This window comes from Nanorana parkeri, unplaced genomic scaffold (genome assembly GCF_000935625.1).
Source record: "Nanorana parkeri isolate BGI_ZX_2015 unplaced genomic scaffold, ASM93562v1 scaffold1313, whole genome shotgun sequence".
NCBI classification, from domain to species: domain Eukaryota; kingdom Metazoa; phylum Chordata; class Amphibia; order Anura; family Dicroglossidae; genus Nanorana; species Nanorana parkeri.
Window position 1 is genome coordinate 60,856 of NW_017307581.1, and position 14,600 is coordinate 75,455.

The window sequence follows — 14,600 nt, forward strand, 5'->3', positions numbered from 1 at the left end:
TGGGGTTCAAATGGTTAACAGACAGGTTCACACATAAAATTGTGAAACAGTTTAATTGAGCTCTACATAATATGAAAAGTATACTGGATAATTTTTGTATTGTGATATTCACAAGGCTAACTTTAACATGTTATTTAGTAAATCACTGCTTGCATTTGATGTGAGCATCAACCTATTTTACTACATTATAACCTAGACACTAGTTTACAATTACACTGTACATTCTTATTTCCAATGTCCTGTTTTAATACAACAGCTCAGACTTCTCTCCTTTTTTATTTATTGGAAAGTGTTTTCCTTTAATAAATATCAAATGGAACAAATTATACACATTCTAAATTAACACAAAAAAGATGGGGGGAAAAAACTTATCAAAATTCAAGATTTCACAAGGAGTTAAAAAATAAACCAATAAACCAGCACAGTGTGTGAAATATGCAACCCTAATGGTTTAACTAAACACAATATACAAAATTTCAGCACATTTATGTACTCTATAATCATCTATGATAACATCCATCGGTGCAAATTACCTATTTAAAATGTCATACAAGCTGCTAATTAACCCGTGTTAATTTATGGCAACATATTTCTAAACATTTGTTTTTATAATCCTTTTTATTTTCACTCATTACTTAGAAAGGTTTTCTGAAAATAATGTAATTTAATACCAGGGAGTAGTTACTGATTTCATGCAAGAATATCCTGCATATTCAAAAAGATCACAGAAGGCTGGCTACTTAAATGAATATTATAAGATGTATTGCACTAATTAGCTCAGCAGTATATAAATACTCATGCATCAACATTTTCAATTTCAGCAACATTCTATATACCGCCTCCTGATTCTCCGTGCACGGCAGATAAGATTCAGTTCCGCCCATGGGAAGAGATGTGAAGCGATCTTCAGTAACGACGAGCTCTTCGTCCCTCCTTGCCGTGCTACAGGTGGAGAAAGGTTTTCAGTGCCTCGAAGGCTGCCTGTAACTCGAATGCATTTGAAGTGTGGGAAGGCCTATCTGTAACAGTCATATCATCAACTTCAGTAATTAAACATAAAAAACAACTGCTAGGAAAAGTAGAAATAAGAAATAAATAACATTCCTGTATTCATTGTATACACATAGTACAGAATGTCCCCAGTTGCCATGATTTCAAGCAAGAGACTTGTCAGTTTCTAAAAAAGGATAGCTTGCTGCAGAAAAAAGGGAAAATTATTTTTTATTAACATCCCACATTAGGATAGGAGGGAAGTAAATCATATATCATATCATAAATCATATAAAGAGATTTAAAATATATAATGAATTTCTAGCTGACATAAATTTAATTGGCGTTGCATTCAATGTATGCAAAAGTATATATACAACAGTATGAGGGTCTGTGTCAATGGCATCAGTTAGACTTCAGTTTTAGATGGTTTTGAGATAATTTGGAATTTATTGATAGGTGCATTTGACCTGCCTTTGATCTTCATCAAGCTAGTTTTGTATACCCATGTACTTTTATGGGAAACTTATGTGACCCATACACAGGCCCTTACAGTGCCAATAATTCCTTAGAATCAAATTACTTTCAGCACTGAGAAGTAGTTCAAGGCTTTTCTGGTCATATAAATTGTGCAGAGGGTGGCTGTCGATTGGCACATGAAATATATTTTCAGGTGCATTTAGGTGCATTCGGCTTGCAAATGAGATCAGTTTAAGATACGTCTGAACTTTTTTTGCAAGTGGATCCTACCACGTTGACCTGCCGTTGACTTCCTTCTTAGCTACATTAACATGCTTCAAGCTGCTTTAGTAATCATCCTCTGGTGTTTTGAGAAGCACATCTCAAATATCAATTTGCACACACCCTTGATGGTTTATCTAAAGTTGCTGTTGCTTTCATTTCAATTGTGACTTATAATAGGGGAACTACAGCTGTGGAGTAATGTTCATTCATTCTAGAAGCCCCAAAAAAATGTAAATGCTATTTTTGGAGACTCAACGCTTCCCATGATTTGCAATCTAACAATATTTTCCCTTTGATTTAGCCTTGATGCATGCCTTGGTATTTGGTAATGTGACAGCTATAATCCAACGAATGTACTCCAGATGGTCCCTTTATCATACAAGAACCAAGGATCTGAAGGATTTTATACGGGTACACCACCTTCCACAGCAACTGAAGCAGAGAATGCTAGAATATTTCCAAACCAACTGGTCAGTCAATAATGGGATAGATTCTCATGAGGTAATGTGCACTTTATATTCCACTTTAGCATTATTGGAACAGTTTTTGAGAACATTTTAACCTCTTAGTGACACAGCTTTAGAAAATCTTTTAGTTCTTGGGCACCGGAGCAGTTTTGCCATTCTTGCTATGTGTTTGTTAAACCCTAATTTCCATCTTCCTCATTTATTACATATATTATATACTGTTTTTTAAAGTACAAAATGGGCTTTAAATTGATGTGACATATGCATAAATAAATTCTTATAAAATTAATAATAAAAGCCGCGCTGTGTGAATTAATCTACAAAGTGTTAGATATAGTAGATAATGGCTGGGAAATAATGTGATACAATGTGTAAAGAGTAACAATAGAAAAAAACGCACGTGTATAACATGCACCTCAGTGTAAATACATTACTACAAAATATCCATAATGAAAAATCTAATATTCCAGCTGTTACTCTTTTCACATTGCATCACATTGTTTAACAGCTAGTATCTATTTTATTCGATTTTTCATTATGGATATTTTGTAGTAATGTATTTACACTGAGGTGCATGTTATACACATGTTATAAAGCGCATTGTTTACCCATATCTTCAGAAAAAAAATCACTTCTACTGAGGGCCTATCTGTAACAGTCATATCATCAAATTCAGTAATTAAACACTAAAAACAACTGCATCCCATTGTTTAACAGCTAGTATCTATTTTATTTGATTTTTCATTATGGATATTTTGTAGTAATGTATTTACACTGAGGTGCATGTTATACACATGCGTTTTTTTTCTATTGTTAGTCTTTACACATTGTATCACATTATTTCATGGCCATTATCTACTGCATTCACACAGCGCGGCTTTTATTATTAATTTTATGGTATATATCTGACCACACAGATTTCAGCTGCTGCTTAACTCGATTGGAGTAGTGGCACAAGGTTTCACATTATACATATATAATTCTTATTTATTTATTTATTTTAAAAATACAGAAAATGCAAAACAAATAGAAAAAAAAACAACATTTTCACAGTTTTTGACAATAATAATGTGTACATATATAGTGTAGGTAACAGAAAGTCATTCAGAATAAATTATTTTATTTGTCCTTATTCATAGGGTATATCATATGTCTGGGTTTTGTTTATTTTGGGAGTTATAGGTCACAAAATACAAGGAGTGAAATACAATTTTTGTGTAGAACAGTTGTAATATGTGGTATGTTTGTCTCCTAACTTTTATAGCCTCCTCTGCAATATATTATCTTATCACTTTGTTATAAAACTCATTTTTTTAACTTGTTTCCTTCTTTCTTTTTAAAACTTTTTAAAATTGTTAAAAACTTTTTTAAACTAGGGGGCACTAAAGTGCAAATTTTTTTCTCACAGGGGCTTTGGATACTTAAGGGTCTAATCACTAAGCTGCCGAAGGATCTAGCCGTAGCTTCGGCTGATCCTTCAGCTAGCTTCGGTCCCAGGATCCCTTCGGTTCAGTAGAACCGAAGGGCTGCTGTATGGGCTATTCACTATAGCCCGTACAGCTCCCGAAGTCGGCCGAGTGGCTCAGTCAAGCCGAAGGCATATGCCTCGGCTCGACCGAGCCAAGGTGAAAGCCGGAGCTGGCCGAGCGGGCAGAGCCAGCCGTCATCTCACGGCTGGCTCTGGCCACTTTCAGAGAGAAAGTTACCAGCTAACCAGGGACGCTGTCATTACACACTGAGAGCGGCCTCTTCGTGTTCTCAGTGTGTAATGACAGATGTCGTTTGCTATTGGCTATTGCTAAGTGAAATAGCCAATAGGAATCTAGCTATGCATTCCTATGGTGTGTTCATTTTTTTTTTTAAATTGTGACGGCAGCAGAACCGCCCGGCCAATAGAAAACAGTTGGGCGGAACTAGCTGTCACTGCTAGCTCCGCACAATGGTTTTCTAATCTTTTTTTTCTACTTTTTTCACAGTTTTGCGGCATTTGGCTATTTACTCACTGCTGTTCGGCATCTATGAGAATAGACTGAACAGCAGCGAGTAGCCTGCCGGAGGTTCGGCTTAGCCGATCCAGATGTTGGATCGGCTGAGTCGAACTCCTTCTGCACACCGACCCGAAGCCACACGATGCACGGCTGATTCCAGCCATACCAGCCTGAAGTGAGTAGCCGAACAGAGTTCAGCTCACTTCGCTTGGGGTCGGTTAGTCACTCGGCTGCCTATGGCAGTTTAGTGAATAGACCCCTTAGTATTCTTAGGAGACACTGTATTCTCCACAAAGATACTTTGTATCACTTTGTAGTACACTGATCTGGCTTGCAGCTCCTCAACACAGTGATCTGCAAGCTGGATCAGTGGCTGTAACAGCACTGTAATCACTGCAGTTTGCTGTTGAGGGTCTGCATCGGACACCAAGGAACCCAACAACAGCACAAACCCGATAAGCGCTGTTCCCGCCATGGACCAGCACTCATTTTCCCACATGACAAAATTATTCCATCACCAGTCTTTAAGTATTTAAAAGATTTTGATAGAATGATTCCATCAGAACACTGGCAGAAACCATAAATAGCAGAGCAAGATAGAGCAATAAAAATGCCATCTAATAATTCCATGTATTTATCCATAACCATTCTTCATCTTCAAAAACACCTATCATTTAGAGTGAAAAAAATGGGGCCAGCACCAGGGAACATTAGTGGGACATATAGTATAGCGGTGAGGTATTCTTACACCTGATTAAGCAGATTACTGCTTTTAGTGAAAAAAATACTTTGGGATGTTTATTTTAAAAATACCTTTGTAATATGTGGGCTTTATGGAGATTACATAATAAAGCTAAGAATGATGTGCAAATAATAGAAACCCACTTATTCTGTGGCCTTGCTATGGAAAACTGATATCTGATTAGTTGTTGTGACAGTATCATTGCTTCTTGCAATGTAAGCAGAAGAAGCTGATATGATAAGCAACTTCAATCTCCAATAGTAAGTAGGGGGGATAGGAGAGGGACGGGGTGGTCCAAATTCTTGAATAAGAAGGCAGGTTGATTTTTGCAAGGTAGAGTATACCCAGGATTTGGGGTAACCATGCACTTGCTAGCTAAGGTGAGGTAATATACAAGGAGCATGACATGCTGAATATGTGTTAGCAATGGCAGTTAACCATAGATTAAATTTTACTATATTAAGATGTATTCATTTGTAAAAATATTTCTACTGGGTTTGGCTGTATAACGTTTTTATATCTACATTATTACATCATTTAACAAACCTAACTTTGCAGAAGCATGGAAATGACTTTGTGCAATTATGACCCTTTAAAACAGTATATTTTCCTGCATGCTACCCAATGTTGCTAAAGTGTCAGTATCCTCTTTATATTACTATTTTCAGTGAAATTTTTAGCAATTCTGATTTTCATGACTTGTCTGCATTCCAGAAATCAATTTTCAGTTTCTTTTCAACAGTAGCTGCAGGATTATTTATTTTTAAACGATGACACAAGTTTTCAAGTTAGAAATCCGTAGGAGAGATTTGTTACATCTCTAAATGGTTGAAAGCTTCATATCGCGCTAAACCCAAAATGATACATTTTTCTAAGCTGCATTAATTCTATCTCTGAATTTGACAGCTCCTGAAAGAATTTCCAGATGAGCTACGTTCGGATATAACCATGTACTTGAACAAGGAGATTCTACAACTATCCCTTTTTGAGAATGCTAGCCGCGGTTGCCTCAGGTCTCTGTCTCTGCATATCAAAACTTCTTTCTGTGCTCCTGGAGAGTACCTACTTCGGCAGGGAGATGCATTGCAGGCAATTTATTTGGTGTGCTCAGGTTCCATGGAAGTGCTGAAGGATGGGATGGTGTTAGCTATTTTAGGTATGTACTATAATACATGATTCAGTATGATGCACATGCAATATAGTGAAACCTAATGTAAAATGACCAATAACATCACACCTTTTGACTTTACTCTAACTTTCTAATCTGTATACCTGTATTATCACCCTGAGCTAGAAAGTATTGAAGTCAGGGATGCCTGTTAATTCCTAGTCAGCAGTAGAAGCCCAATTTTACTACAAGTAGGTATAGAAAATATTAGTTCCAAAAAGGGCAATTACATTCTACCCAAGTCTTGAGTCTGAGGGCACAAGAGAAACTATTACAAACCCTTTGATATATATTTGTAAACGTTTCTAATTTAACAGACATTTTACTAAAGGCAAATAGGCTGTTCACTTTGAAAGGGAATTTTCCCTTTAGGCTCAGTGAATGAAGTAAAGCTCCGATCATTTCCATCATCCTTTCATATTCAAACATAAATGCATTTTATTATTTTTCTAGCTTGTGATTGTTTTGTTTTTTTTTGCAAAGTTAGATTTCACCTCAATCCCCAAACTAAGTGAAAAATTACCTTGTAAAGTGAACTGTATATTTGCCTTTAGTAAGTCAGCTCCATTGATTTAGATTTGTAATAACTAATGTATCATTAAATGCTTAACGTAAGCACTGTTAGTGCCCAAATAATGACTTTGTTTAAGCATCCTGCAATATACAGTACAGTCAGTACAGCAGATCTCAGAGAGGGAAAGAGGGAGGCTGCAAAAGTCAGTCATATTTGCTCATTATATCTGATGAAAGAAGGTGAAACAGTATTTCTAAAATATAATAATATGGTAGCAGTGTACAATTAACAATATGGTAGTGATGTACAATAGCAAACCAAATGTCATTCAGTTAGGGAATCCATCTACTTTTACAGTATAGGCCTAGCGTTTCTTTATTAATTTTAATTACAAAACTACATTAGTCTGGAAGCCAAAGAACATTTACCGATATACCAAACATTACTTTAAATTGTGTGACAATGTTAAATATTTAGGAAAGATGCCCTCTCCCCAACTCTCACAAGCAAAGTGTTCAGGAAATTCTTGTCTTTAATTGTTATTAAATTCCTTGATATTTAGAACAACAGACTGATTTAAAAAAATATCTATTCATTTTTAAACAATAAATTAGACAATGAGTTAATCTTCAGCTATATTTATAGTTATATTTGAATCCATAAATATATAAAACCTATGTCAATGTATAATGATATATACAGTGCACCTTTTTTTTGCTAAAATTCCCATAATTTCCTTTTATACACTATTTGTAAACTCCTAATAAATATAGTGGTAATACACAGCTACATTTAACAGTTCTGCCAGTTGTCTGCAATATTATATAGTATACATACAGTATGATGTAATAGTTAATTCCATTGATATTTGTTGTTAACAAGCTAAAGGAACATTGGACTATGTAACTCTGCTCTTATTAAAAACATGATTTCTCAGTTCCTAAGAGTTTAGGCTTATATTATTGGGTCTCTCTATTGCTTTAACCCCTTCGTGACTGACGACGTACAGTGTACGTCGCCAGCATCGGGGCTGTTTAAACAGACTCCCGGTGACTTTTGCCGCCGGGACTCTGTTTAAACTTGTAGAGCCGACTGTCGGCTTTACAACAGAAGCGATCCTGGCGACTTACCTGTCGCCAGATCGCTTCTGCGTCCCGAAAATTTGCAACTACCACCATTTTATTCTATAGGGTCTTGGCATTCAGAAAATATATCTTGGGGGGTTTTAAGTAATTTTCAGGCCTAAAATTTGGAATATAACATGGGTACAAAAAATGAAAAAAAGGCCTCAGTCATGAAGGGGTTAAATGATAAAACTGCATTAAACATTTCTCACATTATGGCGTGTGTGGAATATTATATTATTGTCCTAAACCTAAATGTACATGATTAGTTTGGAAGTGCAGTGTCTGTAATGAAAAAGGAAAATTCTATACAGTATTTAAAGCAAACCAATCATTGTCATTTCTCAAATGACCAGTTCTTGAGCTAGAGACAAGGTATGATAGTATAATGCTGCATAATTTTGTGATGATTGTATGCTCCTTATGGAGCTGACAGCTGCTCATTAGGTCTTCAGCTATAGAGATACAGCTATTTTTACATGAATCATAATCAGTACAATATGGGAATGTCTTAGCAGTGAAATGTAGAATTAATGGGAATTAGGAAAGTGAAAAATATGATATCTGATATTATATTTTTCAAGAATTATTTCCTTTTTTAAACAATCTGGGATGGCTAAGTTAATACCCTGTTTCCCCGAAAATAAGACCTACCCCGAAAGTAAGACCTAGCACCATTTTTCAAGATTCCTGTAATATAAGACCTACCCCGAAAATAAGACCTAACCTTGTTTGGTGGTAGCATGTGAGGGGGAACTTGCAGGAGAGATGGTATCAGCCTGCAGGGACATACTGTATTAAGGGGATGACAGGGGACTCCCTCCGGCCAGCGGTATATTATATGAAAATATTGTTCAGTGCAAAAACATTGTTTAATAGCACATAGAAGTGTACTAAAGGAAAGTTTTTATGCTTGTTTGCCTTCAATTGATATGCTTTTACACGTGTTTACATTAGTTAATACTAGCTCACTTCATTTGCTCATGTGAGTTTACGTATGTTTACATCAGTTTACGCCAATCTTCAGTAAACATTTTGTATTTTGCTTTGGAAAGAGTAGGGAGGAGGAAGCATTAAAGCCTCTGTAATGTTTTTATTGTTGTCAGGATCCCTGCTGGGGAGATTTTCCCACACTTCTCATTAGAGCAGGAAGTGATTGGAAACTCCTCCAACTGGGATGCAGACAAAAACAAAAATAGATTTTTAGAAAAGTAAGGAAGGGATTGAACTACATTGTACTATAATTAAGTATTTATATAATGGGGCTTGACTGTGTTATTTTTTTCACAGAAACCACCTATAACACAACCATGAAATAAATTCATATGTGCTTTATTTCTACTGTACAAACACTTCAAACCTTTTACAATTTATAAAAACAAATACATTGATCCATTTGTCTATTTCAACCACAAATATACAGTATATTGCCTCTATATTTTAAAGTCCAAGTGTAAGTGGTTTAAGACACAGAACTTTACGTCCCCACTCATTAATGTTGCATCAGACCAGAAAAGATAAATTTCTTTTAATAGGATGTCTTCCCATTAACAAAAAAACACATTGAGCAGCACAGATCCATATTTCTTGGTTTTCTTGGCAAAACAGTAAGATTGCATTAGTAGTAGTAGTAGTAGTAGTAGTAGTAGTAGTAGTAGTAGTAAAAACCTACATACAATTTCATACTCTATTTTGAATCCCTCTTATCCCTTTGTTATAAAATACCTTAATTTCACTTGGTTTTACTATTTCTGTTTTCTTCGAAGATCAGGTAATATAAGACTGGGAGGGAACTTTTGTTATTGTCTAGTTTGCTTGCCTAAGACACAAATAAATAAATATATATCTCCATGTCCACATTGTTTACCCCATCCTTCCAATCCCCCCCTTAAAAAATATATATATAGCAATGTTCCTCTCCAGGTGAAAATTACACAACCCGTTTTGCCCACTATCTTTCCTTCTCCCTGCCCCCCAATAATCACTCTCCTCCCACAACACCCTGCTGCTTACTCTTCTTCTTACTTTGTTTTTTTCTTACTTACTCCTCAGCTCAGTCAAGCCCTTTATTAAGCCCTCAGTCAAGTCCTGTTAGTTTCAAAACCATCAATTTCATAGCTGATTTCACTTGGAAGTTGAATGCATAGGACTCTCTAATCTGCACTTATACTGCATTAACCCAAATTTTTTGGTTGAATAATATACAGTTTCTTCTCAATATGCCATATATTATGCTATACTATGTTGCATGTCACAAAATCTTTATTTAACATGTGTACGTGTATCTGTATTATACATTAATCAGCAAAAAACCTTTGTACAAAACCACACCCTCACTTCTAGTATGGGCACCACACGAGTGAGAAAAGCATGCAACAAACGCTACTTCAGTTGGCCAGACTTGATAGGCAGCCTAACTGCCAACTAAAGGAATATGCAAGTTGACATATTTGGTGCTAATTGTGAGGCAATGACTTAGCGTTGTAACCCTGAAACAGGATGAGCTGTTACTGGCAGGATCTTCAGGTAACAAACTTTGCAGCAAATTCACAAAACTATTTGCTTAAGAAAAGTGTATACAAAGAGACACGACATAAAAACATGAAATGACATCAAACTTACAAAAAAAAGGATTCAGTTTGCATACACTTTAGTGCATGCTTATTTGTGTGAACTGCACATTAGGAAAAACATGTACTGAGAGAAGTACTGAAGTTGATGTTGCAGAAAAAAGACTTTGAGACACTGATCTGAGAACAAGCAGGCAGGTGAGGACTTTAATGGCAGCATCTGTATAACCTGTATTAAAGATTTCCTTGCAATTAATTACTGCTAGTATGAATGAGGTCTTGCAGTCAAAGAAGAAAGAAAGCCATAGTTAGAAATTGGATATTTCAGTAACTTATAAATATTCAATGTGCATACAGAAAACCTAAAAAAAACAAAACTAAAAGCTCACCCTCCCGCCTATTGTCCTTACAACAAAATGACTCTACAGGGTACCTAATGTCCAAACATTATTGATAAAAATGAGCAAATTTCATGAATCTGCTCCAACTCTAATAAGCACAGTTACAAACCTGGGTAAATCAGAGCAAACCTGTGCCCAATTATTACAAATAATTCCAATAAATACTGCTCATATTGGCCAGCCTTTGGTTGCAGATATCCCTACTAAAAGCATATAAAATTAGGATTTTAGCACCAATGTAAAATTATAAGAACGCATTTCCTTTGGGAATGACAGGATATAGCAGCCTCAAGAAACGGAAGCCTAATGAGAATCTTTGTGAATACTGTAGTGCTGTAATCCAGACTGTGGCTAAAGGTAGCCATAAATGTTGTTTCTGATATGAATGATTCTGGCTGCTTCTAAGAAAATGCAGCCATAATTACACCTCTGAAGATATGAAGAGATTGTTTGATACTTATATCCAGGCTGAACAACAATGATCTAAATGCAAGAACCATGTACACTACTACTTGAATTTTGGTGTTGTGTATTTCTTCCAGATCTCTGAAATAGAAACTTCTGCAGGTTTCCTCTATGCAGGAATTTACTTTAATAAAGGCCAGCTATTGTTGCAGTCTCTCCTTGTGCATGGTGACTGGTCATGTAAGCTCCCCCCTGGAAGCAGCCTGTAGTATGCAGACATGCTGTGACCCACCCATGGTTTTGCTGTCTGGTCAGGTTATATGCAGCACAGTGATAGTATAATTTCTACATTTACATGGTAATATCACATTATATGCACACAAAGTGGGTTTATTTCCTTTGTGGCTATTGATTAGTTTATTTTGATGAAAGATTTGGTGTCTGGAGTTCAGTTTTTAAGTATACCAATCTTGGCAACACATTAATCGTATAGGTTGGATTCTGTTTGCTAATTAATATTTTTTTCCCCTGTGTCCACTCTGGCCTACAACCAAATAATTGCATCCCATATTTTGTGCATATTAGATTAAAAAAGTGAAATATTTTGCAAATAAAAGAAACAATACAAAAATACTATATATACATAAATATATGTACATATATATATATATATATATATATATATATATATATATAAAAAAAAAACACACTAGGTCTTATTTTCAGGGTAGGTCTTATTTTTTTTTTAAGGTACAACAATCCAAAATTAATGCAAATCCAAATTAAATAATCCAAAATGGAAAAGTCAAGAATATGGTGATCAGGGCAATCAGGGGTGACGTCCCTTTCCAAGAGCAATTTGTTAACCAATCGCTGGCCAGAATGAGCGAAGCGCGCTTTCACTATCGATTCCTCACAGGCGGATTGCATTTGGTATCACTCCGCCTGTGACAGGAGGCGGCACTATGGAGGAAGCATCGGCTCTGCTCCCTCCGCTGCCGCCTAGCTTCCTCTAGCACTGGCTTCGTTGGCATCACCGATTCTCTCCTGCAGCTCTTCAAGTTCCCCCTTATGCCACCACCGGCCCTGGGAAAGGTCACAACTAGGTCTTATTTTTGGGGTAGGTCTTATATTTTAGCAATTCCAAAAAATAGTACTAGGTCTTATTATCGGGGTAGGTCTTATTTTCAGGGAAACAGGGTATATACACTGAGTATAAACTGGCCACTCAGTGTATATATATATATATATATATATTATTATGACCACCTGAGTGGCCAGTTTATTATGACCACCTGACATTTGTATATTATTTGCATATAATTATATGATTTGAAATGAAATCTAAAGACAAAAGTGTAGAAAATTTGAATTCAGCTTGCTTAATTCACTGCTGGAGGTTAATTGATTTGCATTAGAAAGACTAAGCAGTTCATCCTTCATTTGCCATGCAGTTTGTAATTTTTGCAACTAAGCACTGTATGTAACACAGGAATCTTAGGAATAGTTTAGCTTTTCTAAATTGCTTCTTAATTGTATTTTTATCATAGTAATTACAGATCAATAATGGTGTATTCCATTGGGAATATTCAGATTGAGCGCTGAGAGCTTGTGGCCCAGGACCTTACACACACAGCAAATTAAGTTAAACTGAACCTGTGGGGAGAAAAAAACACACTAAGCTAGGAGGCTCATTTATGACAGAGAGCAGCTATCACTATCCACTCTCCATTATACTCTGCATACCACCGTTTTACAGCATTAATTAAATACAGACCACGGTACGCATCCTGCAGTTTCCTAGAAATCTTTCTGTATATAGAGAACTCTGCCATTAGAGGGGAGTCTGGTATGTGACTTTGATAGGTCTCTTGGCTAGTGTCTTCTCATGGCATTTTATTTAACAGCTCCCAATTCATTATTATTATTATGCTCCGTCAACTTTGGACTCTGGTGCCAGTGGGGCACAATGCACATTTGTAAGGCACATAGCGGTACTTGATAAATATGCAGAGGCTTTTCTTTTGTTTAAGCAGTGATATAGTAAGTGTACGGCCACACCACTGCTTTTAAAATAGACCACTAACAGTAGGTATAGAGAGAAGATAACATAAACTGTTAGTACATATAACTTACCTTACCATTAACTCAAAGCAAATGTAACTACAGTAGGTGGAAGGCACCCCAAGCAGTGCTGCAGGTCTGTAAATGCTGTTAACCCTCTGGTATGCCCTCCTTCCAGGCTGAACTAGGATGACAAAATGCACAACAAAATACTATACATTATAGCATACCACACCGGTCACAAGCAGTTTGTGATGCACACAATGACTACAACAGCAACAGCTTCAGAAAAAAAAGTTTAAAAAAAACTACAACTAAGGAGAAAAGTGTTATTTTAGGGTTATATATGAAGACAAGGTTTGGGAAAAGTACATGTTTTGTATTTTTTGTACATGGTCAACCAGTATTGTATAATTTTTGGCAGAAATTGTCATTATGAGATGTAGGGCTTGATCTTCTCTATACTTCTGTTGCCTTTTGTTATTGTAATAAGATACCCATGTTTTTCTACAAAATGCGTAGTAATTTTCTATTTGTCTCTTATTTGTGCAGTATCTTATGAGCTCCAAACACTGTGGCCTGTGGCTACTGGACGTGAACCAGTACCCATACTAGGCAAAATAACAGGTTTGCTGTAGAGGAGGGGCCCTAAGCAGTCAGTCCTTTTTTTCTAAGCAAGTTAGAACTATCCAAAGTGCCCATGGGACAGTGCTCAAGTCTGCTGATTGGTGAATCAGGCACTGAACACTGCATTGTGGAAAGTTATGTATGTGTTCCCCTTTTCACGAATTACCGGGGTGACAGAAATGCACAGAAAAAGAAAATACTGACTGTGTTTGGTCCCTCCACTAAAGTGACTTTGTTATTTGCCTGCCTAGTATGGACTAAATACAGGAAAAATAATTACAAATATTTATATATATTGCATATATTCGATACAGTTTTTCAGGTCTAGTCATTACAGTTTGAATGTATTTTTGTTAACATGGCTTTTAATCGTTACAGGTAAAGGAGATTTAATTGGAGCAACTTTATCAATTAAAGATCAAGTAATAAAAACCAACGCAGATGTGAAAGCTCTGACCTACTGTGATCTACAGTGTATCATTCTAAAAGGCCTCTATGAAGTTCTGGACTTCTATCCAGAATATGCACATAAATTTGTAGAAGACATTCGGCAAGATCTTACATATAATCTTCGGGAGGGTCATGAAAGTGACGTAAGTACATATGTTTGTGACCATAAGCTCTAAACACACACAAAAGCATGTGCACGCACACACACACACATATTCTGAATAGCTTGATTATTTGCTACATCATTTATAGCTTTGATTCTAACTTTTTGTAATATTTTACAAGTTAAAATGTTTTTATATATATATATGTTTATATATATATATATATATATATATATATACAT

The 14,600-nt window shown here is 36.0% G+C and overlaps 1 protein-coding gene across 1 annotated transcript in view; it reads left to right on the plus strand.

Annotated features, from left to right (window-relative positions):
- Nucleotides 1–14,600, plus strand: part of KCNH8 (potassium voltage-gated channel subfamily H member 8) — a 113,149-nt gene that overhangs the window by 53,188 nt on the left and 45,361 nt on the right. Inside the window, exons 7-9 of the mRNA XM_018569249.1 lie at nucleotides 2,036–2,235; nucleotides 5,838–6,087; nucleotides 14,183–14,397. Coding sequence (XP_018424751.1) covers nucleotides 2,036–2,235; nucleotides 5,838–6,087; nucleotides 14,183–14,397 — 665 coding nt within the window. The remainder of the gene's footprint in view (nucleotides 1–2,035; nucleotides 2,236–5,837; nucleotides 6,088–14,182; nucleotides 14,398–14,600) is intronic.